The 13,825-nt window shown below is 40.9% G+C and overlaps 1 protein-coding gene across 1 annotated transcript; it reads left to right on the forward strand.

Moving 5' to 3' along the window:
• Positions 1-228: 228 nt before the first annotated feature.
• On the forward strand, positions 229-10,731 carry LOC143394735 (transmembrane and coiled-coil domain-containing protein 5B-like). The gene is made up of 11 exons (XM_076849385.1): positions 229-263; positions 953-1,102; positions 1,407-1,524; positions 1,824-1,874; positions 2,408-2,473; positions 3,551-3,607; positions 4,062-4,121; positions 4,612-4,676; positions 9,060-9,135; positions 9,395-9,438; positions 10,533-10,731. Exons 1-11 carry the CDS (start codon positions 229-231, stop codon positions 10,729-10,731), a joined length of 921 nt encoding a protein of 306 aa, XP_076705500.1.
• The last annotated feature ends 3,094 nt before the right edge of the window (positions 10,732-13,825 follow it).

Genomic DNA, 13,825 nt, shown 5'->3' on the forward strand with positions numbered 1-13,825 from the left:
TTCAGTGGGATTCATTTTTGAGATCTTAAACTATGATCTAGTTTGCTGAAATATCGCAATCGATGCTAGAAAGTGAAGGAATAGAGGCTTTGGTCTCTTCTTGGCTCTGTCTTGCCTAACCCCAGGGTCTAACTTGTACCTGCTCCTTCCTGGTCCAGTCACTGGTCAGAACAATAAGTCCTTCATTTCCACAACAAATGTGTATGTTAACATTTTAGGAAATCTACAATGGAAGAACTTGGACAGAATCCATTGGATGATGGGCGAGTATCAGGAACAATAATGGAATTCAGGAGAGGAACCACTGTGTTAAGATAATCAGCCTCATCTGTGCTGAACATGTTCCCCTCGGTACTGGGGAGGTTTCTTAGGGAGAAGTAACTTTGGTTTTATTCCTGTAGGAGACTATATTCACTGGGTTTAAAGTTTATCTAGGGACTTTTGTGTTAATTTTCTCCACATTTGATAGCAAATTGCTGTGTCTCACACAGCAAATTGGTCCTGTTTGTGGGGAAAAAAAAGAAATCCATCCCCCTCTTTGCCTTCTACTCAGCCTAGACTCCTGCCTGAGTTAGAAGTTTGTAATAAAAGGAGGCTGAAGAAACTCCTCTCCCTTGCAGATCTTTAAATGCTTTTTGGGTTTTACTTGGATTCCACATACCCTATCTAAAGTTTTCAAGGGCAAGTTAGTCGGAGTATAATTATTCATATGAAAAATCTTTTATTTTGTTTCATGAAATATTTGTGTTTTAATGGGTTTCACTTACAGTATTTAATATTAAAGTGCAATTTGATTTTGAGGAATTTATGCAAAACACTCTAGGAAAATCAATTTATCATGAAAAATAAAGAGCTGGGTAGGCTTGGTGACAACAGGAGATTAGAGGGAAAAAGTCTTCTTGATTTTTTGTTTCCTGTCCTGAATTTAGTAAAGAAGAGGATTTTCCTGTAGGCACAAGATGATGGAAATACCAAACTTAGAAATGACAAAGCAGAATCTTGACTACCTGAACTCAGACCTTGAAAAAGACCTGCTGAGACTGGATGAGGCAAATCAGGTTCTTCTTAGACAAATTCAGGAGAAAGAAGAAACCATTCAAAGGTCAGGCTTTGCGGTTGGTGGAAAGAAGGGCTCCATGGATGCCCCTTGGGTTAGAGAGAAGGTGGGAGGAAGGTTTGCTTTCTTGGTGGCCAGCCTTGCCCCTTATTTAAATTCTGAAACATGAACTGTAGTACCGTCAAAGGGTTTATCTAGGGACTTTTGTGTTAATTTTCTCCACATTTGATTGCCATAGCAAATGTAACCGCTCCTGCTCTCTGAGTCTGGCTGGGAGTGGCTTCTCAAGCTGGGGCCTTCACAGCTTCCTTAGGACTGGGCCACACCTGGGTGACTTTATATTTTTCAGTCTGGAAAGAGATATCACCCTGTCAATAGGACAAGCCAAAGAGAGGGAGGAGTTAAACCAGATCATATTTGAGAAGGAGGATACCCTGAGGAACCTGGAACTAGAGTCAGCAAAGCTGGTAAGGAGCCCTCTGGAGAAAGACCACAGGGGTCCTTTGTGCCTATTTTTCCACCCTCTTTCCCAGGGGACCATCATGTGCTCATCACTTCTGCATCTGTAGAAATTGCAGTGGTTTAAGAGTGAAGTGCTCAGCACGGAGTTGAGGTCTGGGCTCTGTCTCAGACCTGCTGCTACATGGGGCCCAGAGTGCACTTTTCCCACAAGACACACTCATTTCTTGATGATTTGAGTGGTCTAGTGAGGGGAAAGGTACAAGAGCAGGGCACATTTGTCCCTTTTACCTCCTTCTTCCTATAGGAAAAAACGAATAAGATCCTCAGCAACAATGTGATGGAGCTTCAGAACAAGGTAAGGGGTGGATTCTGGGTTTGGGTGTCCTAGGATCCCTAGCACACTACCTGCTCAAGAGAAAGGTGGGCAGTCCCAATGCGGTGGTACATGCCTGTAATCCCAGCGGCTCAGGAGGCTGAGACCAGAAGGACCATAAGTTCAAAACCAGCCTTGCAACTTTTTGAGACCCTAAGCAACTCAGCAAGATCCTATCTCTAAATAAAATATATATAAAAAAGAGCTGGGGATATAACTCAGTGGGTTCAATCCCCAGTACCAAAAAGAGGAGGGGGACAGATGGGATGGGAGCATGAGAAATGAGTCCTGTGCACACTCAGAATGTGGAAATACATATGTACTCTAACAGAAGGCGCAGAGTCCACCCTGGAAACCAGGATCATTTCTTAGGAATCCCAGTAGAATTGTCATCTTCCTGAACTAATTCAGCACCTGAGTTAGTAGACACCATCGTGCAGCCTGGTTCTACCACTGGACCAGGTTTTCATGTTTGTGTGTCTTACTAAGTTCACAGTTTTTGAAATACATTTCAGATCTCAAGATTTAAGAATGTTGACTTTGATAACAGTGCCCAAAACCTGATTTTAGAAGAATTGAAGGTGAGTAGAACAGCAAACCTAGAGATTTTCTGGGAGATGTATCACTGCCAGGCACTTGGAGAAATTATTTCAAGGACTCTCCTAGGCAAGGTGGCAAGGTGAAAGGAGGCCTGTGTGCTTAACAGAGGTGAGCAGGTGGCCTTTATTCCCTCTATTTAATCCCATGTCTTGCAGGGACATTATTAGTTACACTAGTATCAGAGAGAACTACAGTGCCACCTGGTGGAGGGAATTATAACAGAGGCCTCATCATGCATTAATAAAATGCATGTTCTGAAAGTCCACTGGGACATGCCCTCAAGAAGTTTATGATGTTAGTGAGGATACTCTAACACAGGTATTCGAGCAGGAAGAAATACTAACTACCACAATTATATAAGAGTGTGTTAATCATCTCATCTGACTTTCCAAGCAATGGCTCACCGGCCAAATAAGTTTTATTTTGAAATGTATTTTATTATCTTTTCCCTCTAGTAAAAGGCAAACCAATGTGAACATAAATTTTTGAAACTATGTTATTTATAACCTAATGTCTAGAGTAAAGCCTGGCACATAGTAAATGCCCATAGTAAATGTTTGTTGAATGAAAGAATAAGTTGTACTCCCAACAGGGGCAAACACCCTACTGGGAAACTCTGCAGATTCTTGTGATGAATACTGCAACTTGGTCTAGCTCACTGTGCCAGAGTCCCACTGATCTTAGCATTTCTCTGAAAAGGAGAAGCAAGCTTTCTGTTTTGCTCCCCATGTATGCAGAGGACATGTGCACCCTGCAGACTATGACTGGAGGAGGGAGGGTGGGTAGGTTCCCCGAGGAATCAGTCTCCTGAGGTTTTGATGTCAGCTCTGCCCCTAAGAGACTTAGACAAGTTATGTACTTAATTTCTTTTTGCCTTTGTTTCCTCATCTGTAAAATGAGAGTAATAATCATGCCTACCCTACATTAGCCTCCCATGTCTACAACACAGGATAACTGTTATTATCATGCATTCTACTCATCTGGAGCGGGTGATTTTTACACATTTGTGTTGCACAAAGAATTGCTATTAACTTTCTGCTGTCACTTGTCTTCCATAGGTGAGACTGCAGAAGTCATCAGAGTCCTGTGCAGAGCAGGAGAAAGAAATGATTAAGGTAGAGCAGTGTCACCACACTGAGCGTCTACCCAGGATTAGAATAGGAGGGAACTCTCAGGGTCTTAAAAACAGAACCACTTGGAAACAAGGGAGGGGGAGGTACAAGAACATCTGGCAAGTGAATTTCCAGCTCACATGCAAATGGTGAGAAAGAGCACTTCCATTAGAAGTACTGCTCTTCCCATTTCTCAAACATTTCCCACCCCAGATACCACTGTTGAATCCCAGTCCTAATTGCCCTATCCCATCCCCTGGCGTTTCTGGCGAGTTCCTTTTCTCAGAATTAGATCCTGTGTGAATGATGAGATCACTTCTTTGTGAGGTGGTTGTTTTCCTTTCAAGTCAGGAGTTGCTAGGTAACCAGCCAAGTGTCCAGTGCCCCGGGTAGGTTTCAGGGAACAGCTTAGTTCTGATTTAACTCATGAAGCTTGTTAATTTCCTTTTCTTTCTAGCTAGAGAGTGACTACCAATCTGTGTATCAGCTCTGCAAGGATCAGGCCCACTATATAAAGGTACACCACCTCCAGAAGAAGCCAGAGTAGAGGCAGTTTCCCCAAGACCACGGGATGCTTGGTTTCTCCTTGGGCTTGGATCTGCCACTGGGGAAAATGCCTTTTAAGCAATCGCAGCAACAACAAAACAGATGTATGTTAAGGATTCGGTCTCTATTTTGAAAAATGCAGTCTTTTTCTTAATCAATGTGTCTAGTAACTCAGCAAGGCTGATACTGTCATGAGAGAGAGAACACCGAGGTCTCAAAGACTTAGGGAGCATTGCTGGGGAGCTTATGGGTCAGCACTGGGATTTGGGTTCAAGCAGGGTCCAGAGTGAGGGCTCCTACTGTTCATGTAGATCCATCCTGGTTTCTACCGTCTCCTTAGTTTTTATTAGATGTTTCCCTACTTTGTTCATACCCATGCATGTTTAGAATATTGTGAATTATTCTCATTGAAATAAAATATCAAAATTCTCATTTATGGTATTTCCTCCCCCCATGGGAAGAAATACCAGGAAATTCTGAGGAAGATGGAAAAGGAAGAAGAAATGCTGTTGCTTGAAAAAGAAATGTAAGTTTGGAAAAGTGACCACCCTGACGGGCTGAGACGACAGTCCTGGGAGATCCCTGAAGGGAGGAGTAGTTGGTGAACAGTTCTCAGAATAGTTGGTGTCACTGTGCGAATGACCTCCAGCAACTCTTTCCCAGCAGCCTCTACTCCAGGTTCTAGACTGGAAAATCCTCAGCATTCGGGCTTCTCTTTTGCCCTCCTCAGTAACTGGTGTTTAGAAAGCCTCTTTTTTATGTTCCTTTCACATATCTTCAGTTGACTTAAGCAACACTCAGAGAGGAAGAATCCTAGTTAAAAAGAGGCCCAGAAATGTTTCTCCATGTGGGTGTGCTATCCCCTTTCCCAGGACTCACACAGCGGACCCATCGGACCTACCAGAGGCCCCAGTCATGCCCTTTTAAACTCCGTGTCTTGGACTTGCATGTCTCAGGACTCATCATACTTTCCAGCGATACTTTTTAATTGTATTAATAGTATTATAGTATTAATAGTATTTTAATACTATAATACTATTAATAGTATTTTAATTGTATTTAATAGTCATAGACTGCACAAATCTTAAGTATATAGCTTGATGAATTTTTATACACAGATGCACACTTAATACCACCTTCTCATTGAAATAAAATATTAAAATTCTCATTTATGTAGAGAACATTTTGAGCACCCCAGATTTCTCCCTTAGATCCTCCTCCCAGTCTCAGTACTCCTTGCAAAGGTAACACTAACAATTACTCTTCTATTGTTTTTAAACTCTGTTCTTGAACATTGCATAAATTCAGTATGTATTCTCTTTTGTGTCTTTCACTGAGATTCCCTTATGCTGCTGTAGGTGTTGCTTTTTTGTGGCTGTAGAGTATCCCACTGTATGAGTAGAGCACAATTGATCTAGTTTTGATGAACAGGTTGATTATTTCAAGTTTGGGGACATTAAAATACAACTGTTATAAATGTTCTTTTTCTTTTATTTTTTAATAAGCATTCTTGTGCTTGTCTTTTGGTGGACCTATCCACTCATTTCTCTCCAGCCACTGGGTACACATCTCTTTGGTTTACTTGATAAGCCCGACAATTTTTACAGTGGCTGCACTGATATCTTTCCCACAAACTGTACCAACATTCTAATTGCTCTGCATCCTCACTTTCAATTAGTATTGACAGTCTGCTTTGATTTTAACTATTCTGGCAGGAAGTATAGTGATATATAATTTTATTTTACTAATGTAATTAATGAGTACTAATGATGTTATATGGCTTCCCAAATGCTTCTTGGAAATTTGGCTATCCATTTACATGACATATCTTTTGCCTATATTTGGGATATTTTGGTCTTTTATCATTAATTTAGAGGAGTTTCTTGTATTTTTTTTCCTTTAACCTTTTTGTAAAATGTACTGCATTCTATTCTCTGGCTTTTCTTTTTTAATTTCTTAATGGCATTTTTGGATAAACATTAGTTCTTCATTTAAAGGACATGTAAGCCATAAAATTTATCAGTACTTTATTACCTAATGCTTTTTATAGGCCATAATAGGACTATTCTCCAGTGATTCCACCAAGATTTATTTCATTGTTTTACCTTTTACACTTACATTTACTTTCATCTGGAATTTCTTTTTTTTTTTTTTTTCTGTGTCCAAATGGTCCAGCACCATTTATTGAAGAGAGAGTGAATTTATAGAGGAGCCTTATTTTATATATTAGGTGACGTATATATATAAGTCAGTTTTTTTAATATCTTATTCTGTACCATTAGTCTCCATCTCTATCCTTGTGTCAGCACTATACTGTTTTTTTGTTTTGGGGTTTTGTTTGTTTGTTTGTTTGTTCGTTTTTTGGAACCAGGGATTAAACTCAGGGGCACTCGACCACTGAGCCACATCCCCAGCCCTGTTTTGTATTTTATTTAGAGAAAGGGTCTCACTGAGTTGCTGAGTGCCTCACTTTCACTGAGGTTGGCTTTGAACTTGTTGATTCTCTTGTCTCAGCCTCCCGAGCTGCTGGGATTACAGGTGTGTATCACTGTGCCTGGCTACTATACTGTTTTAATTATTGTAGCTTAATACTTGGCCTTGATATATGGTAACTTAATTTCTGTAACTTTTTAACTTTTTGAGATTATCTTGGCTATTCTTGGCCTCTTGAATTTCAATATAAATTATAAAATTGATTTTTCAATTTCTACCAGAAAAACCATTACTGAAATTTTGAATGGAATATGTAGATAAATTTGGAAGATAAATGGCATCTAAATAATAGTTTTCTAAGCCATGAAAGTTTTTGGATCTCCATTTATTTAAATCTTTTTAAATTTCACACAATAATATATTGTTGTTTTCTCTATCGTGTTCTAATGAATCTTTCATCAGATTTATTTCTAGGTATTTGATTGTTTCATGCTATTACAAATGATATGTTTGTTAATTTGGTTTTCTGATTACTGCTAGTGTATACTAATACAGTTGACTTCTTTACATTTATTAACCGTGTATCTGTCAATCTTGCTAAATCCATTTATTCTAATACTTTGTAGGTTGTTTTGGGCTTTCATCTATGAAGAATGACACTTATGTTTTTTCCTCTTTAATCTTTTTGTTGCTTTTTCTTGCTTTGAATGCATCAGCTATGGCTTTGTAATACAGGCGGGGGGGACACACTTGACACTGGACTTAGGGGTGAAGTACTAACTTAGTCACCAGGATGCACATGTGCCTTGTGACTTGCTCGCACACACTGTTATCAGATTAAGACTCTTCTCTTTTATTTAGAGCGTCCTTTGTGTTTTCAGCACGGCAGATATTAAGTTTAGTTCAGTGCTCCCGTGGTATCTATTAAAAGGATCATGTGTTTTCCCTGCAAAGTGTGCCAGTCTCCCCTTCAAGTTTGAAAGATCTGGAACTCCAACTTCTGCTCCCCAGCACTACCTTTGATCAACTCTTGAGCACTTTCTGCATTCTGAGGTTTTCTTGTTTGTTTGTTTTTTTGTTTTGTTTTGCGATCTTGAGATACCTGTGTACAGCTTAGGAGCTGACTACCACATCAAGAAGACCTCCCTTGAATTTTTCTCCTCCATCGCAGTCACTTTTGTCTTAAACTCCACCTGTGACTCCTCAGTCAATTGATGCTGCCGCTGGCTGCGTGGACTCTATTCCCTGCCTCATCACGCATTGGCAAATGTCCTTGCGGGGGTGTAGGGGCTTGGATTAATGAGGAGCTCCTCTCCATGGGCTTCTGACTGGATTTGCCTGTGTATTCAGACAGCTGTTGCGTATTTTGTCTAGTTGCCTTTGGAAGTAGGCTCATTTAACACAAGCTACCTCATTATGGTAAGAATCAGGAGTCTGTGCTATTTCTCCCCTTTCTCCTATAGTTCATGATCATAAAAAGAAATTCCTATAAGACTGGGTCAGGATTTACTGGGATTGACTCTCCAGCAGAAAATAACGATAGACTCTAAATGAGAACAAAAAGCAACAAATAAACAAATAGTGATCAGAAGACACCAGGGAATGAATAAGGATGGCAGAATCTAGAGAGGAGTTGACATTGGGAAGAGGAGAACTGCAGGAGGATTTTTTCCATTTTTATAGCCTCTAGCCTGTGGGTAACTGCCAAAGTGTGTATATAAGGGGCAGCTAAAACCAAAAGAAAACCTGAAATCTTTCTGTGTTAAAAGAAAAGAGAATGGAGTTCCAGGGAGCCACAGATGCTGGAAAGAAACTAGAGAGCCAAACAAGGGGAGTTCTAAATTCTACACCTAAACTCTGCTCAGATCTCTGGCCAATCTCCAGGCCAAGCACGCTCAGGGCTGTCTGTAGGCAGCTCAGCTGAGGAGGTAAGATGTGAACTGACATTTGAGCTGCCCGGAAAGACAGGCTTTGTGGTTTGAATACAACATCAGGCAACATCAGGCTTTGTCTTCACAAATGGTCTTTCTCTTGTAAATGGATCACATTTTCCTAGTTTTTTTGTATGCTGACGATTGTGAATTTTGACGGTTGGGCGTTGTGTTTGCTTGCTTTGTTTGTGCAGTACCGAGAACCAAATGCTGGGGTGCTCTCCCACTGACCTACATGCCTGGCCCTTCGTATTTTATTTTGAGACTGGGTCTAAGTTGTTGAGGCTGGCCTCGGACTTGTGATCCTCCTACCTCAGCCTCATGAGTTGCTGAGAATTACAGGTGTGTGCCTCTGCACCTGGCTAGAATGTTGAACATTGTGAATGTTAATAAGTATCTAGTAAACAAAAATCAGACAAATTGAATGTTTTAGAAAAGCACATTTTATCAGGCCCTCAGATTATGTTACATGATTTTTTATTCTGATCCTGTTTTTTTGTTTTTTTTTTTTTAACCTTTTGACTCTGATCTTTTTTTCCCCCCAGATCCAAAGCTCAGAAAAACTCTTCCCAAATAGTGAAGCCTGGGTCAATTCTAGTAGAGACCATCCAAAGCAACATGGTAAGGCTTACCTCTCTAAATTTAGGGTTTCTCCTGTTCTCCCCTCTCCTCTGTTTGCGCCCCTCTTCTTTTTAATAACAATAAATGAGGTTTAATGCCCTGATTGCCACCATGGCATCTAGGAGGTGGCAGAGTCAGGATTGGAACCTGGGCAGCCTGGAACAAAGGCAGTATAACAGGGTGCTCCCAGCCACCCTGTTATACTGCCTTTGTGTGAGCACAGGACATTCACAGCTTTGGTTTTTATTGCTTCCCACAGGAGAAAGCCATCAAAAAGAAACATAAGAGGATCTTTTGGTACAGGTAAGTGACAGAATCTTGGGTTTGACCTTGTCAGGCCACATTCACTCTACAGGTGACCTGATAGGGGACAAAGGAATAGGTAGAAACATACCCATGAAACAGAACACGTTGGGCAGCCCCAGATTTCTTCCAACCCTTCCTTTCTCAACACAGTTTTAACACCAGAGCCACAGAGCTCTAAATAGCTGGAGAGGAGTTAGTGGCTATTGCTATGAAGTTCTGCATAAAGGGCTGGGTGTTGCTTTTCACTTTACATTTCCATTAATGACCCTCAGTATGACCCCTTCTTATTTTCCTGGTTCTGAACATGGTAACCTTCTAATCTACTCTCTTGGAAAGAGAATTCAGGGTGCTTTCATTCTCTTGCTGCTTCTCCTGCACTTTTAGAGGCAAAAAGAACACTACTTGAACTCTGCACCTTTTCATTTTTAATTTTTGAAATAAGGAAACTGATTCTGAAGTGCTTCTTTGTATTGTACTTTCGTGAAAAGCTCCAGTTTATGTTATTTCTCCACAATCAAAGACTTAAGGTCTAAGACCACTGGTCAGGGTAGAATTGGCACACAAGAAAATACATACACATTTTATTGTTTGAGTTGGTTTATTTTGGTATTGTGTGTGTAGAAAACGTCCATCCTCCTCATTTTGCCTGGATGTCAATGTCAGAGATGGCTAAATCTTCCTTCACACCCTAAAGCTGCTTACTGTGGAAGACCTGAAGAGGGCTAATGGCAATGAGGCTCACAGTGTGACTGCTCTCAACTTTTTCTAATAACCTCAAAATGCCTGCCCCACATATGGTACCCAGAAAGTCATCTTCTTTTGGACTTCCAACTTTCCATATGGTCATCTATCTATTCTATTGGGGAACTTAAATGTCAGGGGGGCTGTATTCAATTCCTGTCTGCTACCTCACTCTTTTTTTTTTTTGCATTTATCTGTCTCCCACTGTACCCTTATTCCCTGCCTTTCCCCATTAGTTTTTGCCTGAAGAAAACAATTCTCAAGCCATTTATGAGTGTGAGGTTCACCTTCCACTTCTTGACCTTGGGCTGTCCCTTTCTCTCATGCTAATGATGACTGTCTCGTTGCAGGCATTTCCGTGGTTTTGTCTTCATGGTCATGATCTTCATTAGGCTGCTGGGTTATGTGTTTTTCCACCTGCAGTACATAAACCCAGACCTTCTTGTGGATGCCCTGCCCCTGATGATGAGTAGGAGCAGTTTGAAGAGGCTAAGGGATATCTTATTTCCCTTCCTCACTCTAGAAGTGGATGAAGTTCTACCGCACTAATCTGGGGTGATCACTGCACCTCACACTGCACCTCACACTGCCCCTAAGAGGAGGAGCTGTGGCTGTGGCCTTGTATTAGAGGTGTGGGCCGGGAAGGAAGTAGAAGTCTTCGCCCCAGAGCTGCTACTCGATATCCAATCTTTTCTTTTCTTTTTTTGCTTTCCCTCTGGAGTATCTCTCTTTCAAATAAAGAATATGTTTGACCAGAGTCCACCATATTGGTTTTGTGAGTCCTGGGGCCTTACTATGCACTCATGGGTTCTATCTGTGCTGTTGAGAAAAGTTAAACCTAAGACAAGATAATATAAATTCTCCCAGGGTTGTTTGTTTGTTTGTTTGTTTTTTTAGTAAACACAGGTTAATTTGTTAAATTCTCCAGTCTCTGCTTTGGCATTGCTAGGGACATGAAATTGAGAACCACCAATGTGGATATAAGTCTTGCTCCCTTCTACTATTTAATAACACGTTATCTCCCTACAGCTCTTTTTATGTTATGCTATGTCTTACAGGAGTGTGAAGTACTAAAAAAAATTGCTAAACTAACCTCTCTAATGCACATAGCTGGTTTACCCATTCTACAATGAAAATCATTCTAAAATTCAAGTGTGAATAAAAGAAAGGGTGTAAAATCAGAGAGGGCTTTTGATAAAGCCCAACAAAGATGGGCAACTTATCTGTCATTCAAATCCCAATTCAAATGTCTTACTCTCATGAGATCGCCTCTGAGCCCTACCAATCAGAGATAGCTTCTCTGGGCCTTCTTCCAAATGCTGCTAACTCCTTCTCTGAACTTATCGTCCTACATATTTTTGCCTTATGGTGTCATAACTGGGTGCCTTAACCTTGACTTATGTCCCCTTGATTTCTGTGTTATCCCACACAGCCCCTTAGCATCATGTCTTAACAAAAGAGGAATAAGTAAAAGAATTAAGGAGTCCTTGGAGGGTGACATTTGGGGCCTGAAGCTAGACCCTGTTTTGTGAGAGCCCACACTTTGCAGTACCGCCAAGAGGGTTTTGTTGGTGCAAAAGGAAGGAAGGTAGAGGGACATGCACAAAACAAGAGGTTGTCTGGCCGGTTGGTGAAGACGATGGAAGATAAGGAGGGCTAGAGCAGCTCCTTCCTTCTCCATGTTTCTCATGCTGTGCCTTTGTATAGAGACCTTTTCTCTTTTGAGATCATTCTTGATATAAATTTTAACTGAATTTCACTTGGGTAACATCAGGGTAGATGAGACACACTGTATGTTTGCATTGACTGCAGACATGACCCCGGTGCAAGTTTTCTCTCTGGGGTCTACAGAGGAAGAGAGGGAATGATCTCTGAACGTTCTAAGTCACCTACAAAATGAAAACCTGATCAACAGCACCCTCTTGTGGCCAAATGACAGCTCTTTGCATTGCAGCAGGCTTCACATAAAGGAGTGATTATCCAATGGAAGAGGGAAAGATGGATTAGATGTCACTTCTGTGCAATTCTTTCTATGTGTTCTAAAAATTCCAATTAGTCTTCATTTATTCATTCAACTAATATTTATTGCACATGCTCTTTGGGCTATGTAATGTTTTAGGTGCCTGAATGATAGCAATAAACAAAACAGACAAGACTCTGTCCACAGTCTAGTGGGTAGAAGCAGATGATAAACACAATTGAATATACAAATATCAGGTGCTGTTAAGTGATACAAGGTAGTTATCCCTGGGGGAGGAGAGGGGGTACTGGGAAGGAGTGGTCATAGTGCTCACTGACGAGGTGGCATTATAAGGAAGACTCCAGGGAGTTGAAAGAGCTGTGGAAGTGGCAAGGGGAGCAGTGTGGCAGAGAGGGAGATAGCAGGCACCAGAGCTTGAGGTTGGACTGCACTTGGTACCTCGAGGTTCCTTTGCTGATTTCCCTTCTCACATCTCTGTAATGGTCTCTTCAATAAGTCTCTTCATGGGAACCCTGAGTTTACTTGAGGTTGCTACCAGGATAGGACACAGTCTGATACACTGTTCACTGGCCAGAGAATTCCTTATGGTGAAGGGTCTCAGCATTTGGGTGACTCTAAGGCTACAAGTGTACATGAAAGGAAAGGGTGCAACTGGCCAAAAAATGTATTAAGTCTTCTCTCACTGATTCCCATCCCTTGCCACTCCTCAGCTCCCCACCACACCTACTCCTTCCCACAAACACATCCCACCATTCCAAAATTTAGGACTGACGAAAATAGTGGCTTGGAAAAATATGGATTAGATAGCACTCATTCATAGACAGCCATCCAGGCGGAACATGAACACTGTTAGAAATCCATGTTGCAAAAGCACAGTGGCCTTTGCTGCCCCAGAAAGCCTGACTCCAAGTAGGAAGCAGATTTCAAGAGGGCCCAGATAGCATTCCCAAGTCCTGGATGCAGAAAAGGGATCACAATTCTTTAAGTGAATTGAGCGGCACGTCTGACTTCCAATGCCTGGGCACTCACCACCTGCTAAATATCGAACTGCTTCTGAAAGGTTTTAACAAAATAATAAAAAGCAACTAGTACCGCAAAGGAGCATGCAATGGGAATTCTACCAATGCAAATTTCCTTTCTCTTATGTTGATAAAAGTTTTCCTTCATCTAATTAATCTTATGAAATGACAAAGAAAAATGACTACCTCCTCCACAGTTTAGTTATTACAGTTGAACAGACTTTTGTTCTCCAAAGTGAACATCCCCAAGTCCTTTAAGCTCACATGACCTGGCTTCCAGATCATGTATTATCTTTTATTCTTTCTTCCTTGGAAACCTACAGAGTTGAACAGAACACTATAGGTACCATCTTCCTGACAGAGTCCAGTAGTCTCTGCCCTCTTATTCTGCCTTTACTGATGCTTCCAAGATTTTTTTTTTTTTTTAGCCATTTTGGCAGTATCACACAAAGAAGTGAGCTCATGCTCTACCAAGATTCCTAAGCCTTTCGAATATGAATTATTCCACATATCTTCTGTTTTACATTTGCACAGGTTTGAAAAACAATGCTAAATTCAGGATTTCCCACTTGCTCTGTTAAATTTCACTTAGTTGGTTTAGATGCTTCATTTTATTTGTTGTAATTTTTAAACCCTATTCTAT

Source organism: Callospermophilus lateralis, chromosome 3 (assembly GCF_048772815.1).
Source record: "Callospermophilus lateralis isolate mCalLat2 chromosome 3, mCalLat2.hap1, whole genome shotgun sequence".
NCBI lineage: Eukaryota > Metazoa > Chordata > Mammalia > Rodentia > Sciuridae > Callospermophilus > Callospermophilus lateralis.